This window comes from Aphanomyces invadans (assembly GCF_000520115.1).
Source record: "Aphanomyces invadans strain NJM9701 unplaced genomic scaffold supercont1.24, whole genome shotgun sequence".
NCBI classification, from domain to species: Eukaryota; Oomycota; class Saprolegniomycetes; order Saprolegniales; family Verrucalvaceae; genus Aphanomyces; species Aphanomyces invadans.
Genome location: NW_008580169.1, coordinates 351,447 through 352,468, shown reverse-complemented (window position 1 = coordinate 352,468; position 1,022 = coordinate 351,447). Strand labels below are relative to the sequence as shown.

The following is a 1,022-nucleotide window of genomic DNA, read 5'->3' as shown; positions in this document are numbered from 1 at the left end:
CATCGATGGTAAGATAGGAATATCGCCCATCATAGATCAGGTACTTGCGAAGCGTTCAAGCGATCGTCGACCTGCGTGTACTCTTGAAAGCAACCAGAATCTCTCACCAAGAAAACTTACAAGGACCTCTTGATTAATGATGTCTTACCTGAGATTCCCTCCAAGGTCCCCAACGACAAGGCAACTATCATAATGCAGCACAATAACGCATCACCTCATCGCATCAAGCATGATGAAGAAGGTTTGAACGCCTGTTTATCGGAAGTGTGCAAAAACATGTTTGGAAGTCAGCACCCAAGCAGCCCGGACTTGAGCGTTCTTGATCTGGGTAACTTTAGCCCCTTGCAATCGAGACTGTTCAATATGCCTGCTTCAACTCTTGAAGATTTGATTAAGAACGTGAAGACCGCTTTCGAGAACTTACCTTCCACGACGATTGAAAGCGTGTTCTCAAGCCTTCAAGGTGTCCTTGCCAGCATTGTTGATTGGTATGGTGACAACACCTTCAAGATGAAGCACATGAAGAAGAAAAAAGCGTCGTACGAGTGCTGCTCCAACTGAGTCACGCATACCCGCGAATGGTGCCGTGTGTGACTAGCCATGGTCTCGTTGATGGAATTTCTACCAATAATATTCATGCCATGCATTATTTTAGCCAATGACAGTAGAAGTGACAGCTTAACTGGAGTTTTCCAATTTTGATAGTGGACACTTTAAGTGGATCGGAGTAACATGATGACTTCATCTATTACATTCCAACAGGGTAATTGTTCTTTGGGTATATTTTCAAAATTGTTACGAATTTTGACATGTTCGAGGAAACATTTTGGAATGTCCACACTGTCAATTTCAATTTAAGGAGCCAAAAAAGTCTGGGTCCCAAGGTGTGGCACTTGGGGAAATGGCAGGTGTTTTTAGCCTCCATCTGGCTAGGGTGGTGCCTCTCTACGGAGACTACCGTAGATAGGCCGAGGATGGAAAGGGACTACGGCAGGGCGCGGGTTGTTCAGTCCAGACTGCCT

General features: G+C 45.2%; 1 protein-coding gene across 1 annotated transcript; it reads left to right on the top strand.

Annotated features, from left to right (window-relative positions):
- Positions 1-192: 192 nt before the first annotated feature.
- Positions 193-561, top strand: H310_10045 (hypothetical protein; the record flags this gene model as incomplete). The annotated part of the gene is made up of 1 exon (XM_008876283.1): positions 193-561. One exon carries the CDS (start codon positions 193-195, stop codon positions 559-561), a length of 369 nt encoding a protein of 122 aa, XP_008874505.1.
- Positions 562-1,022: the final 461 nt, after the last annotated feature.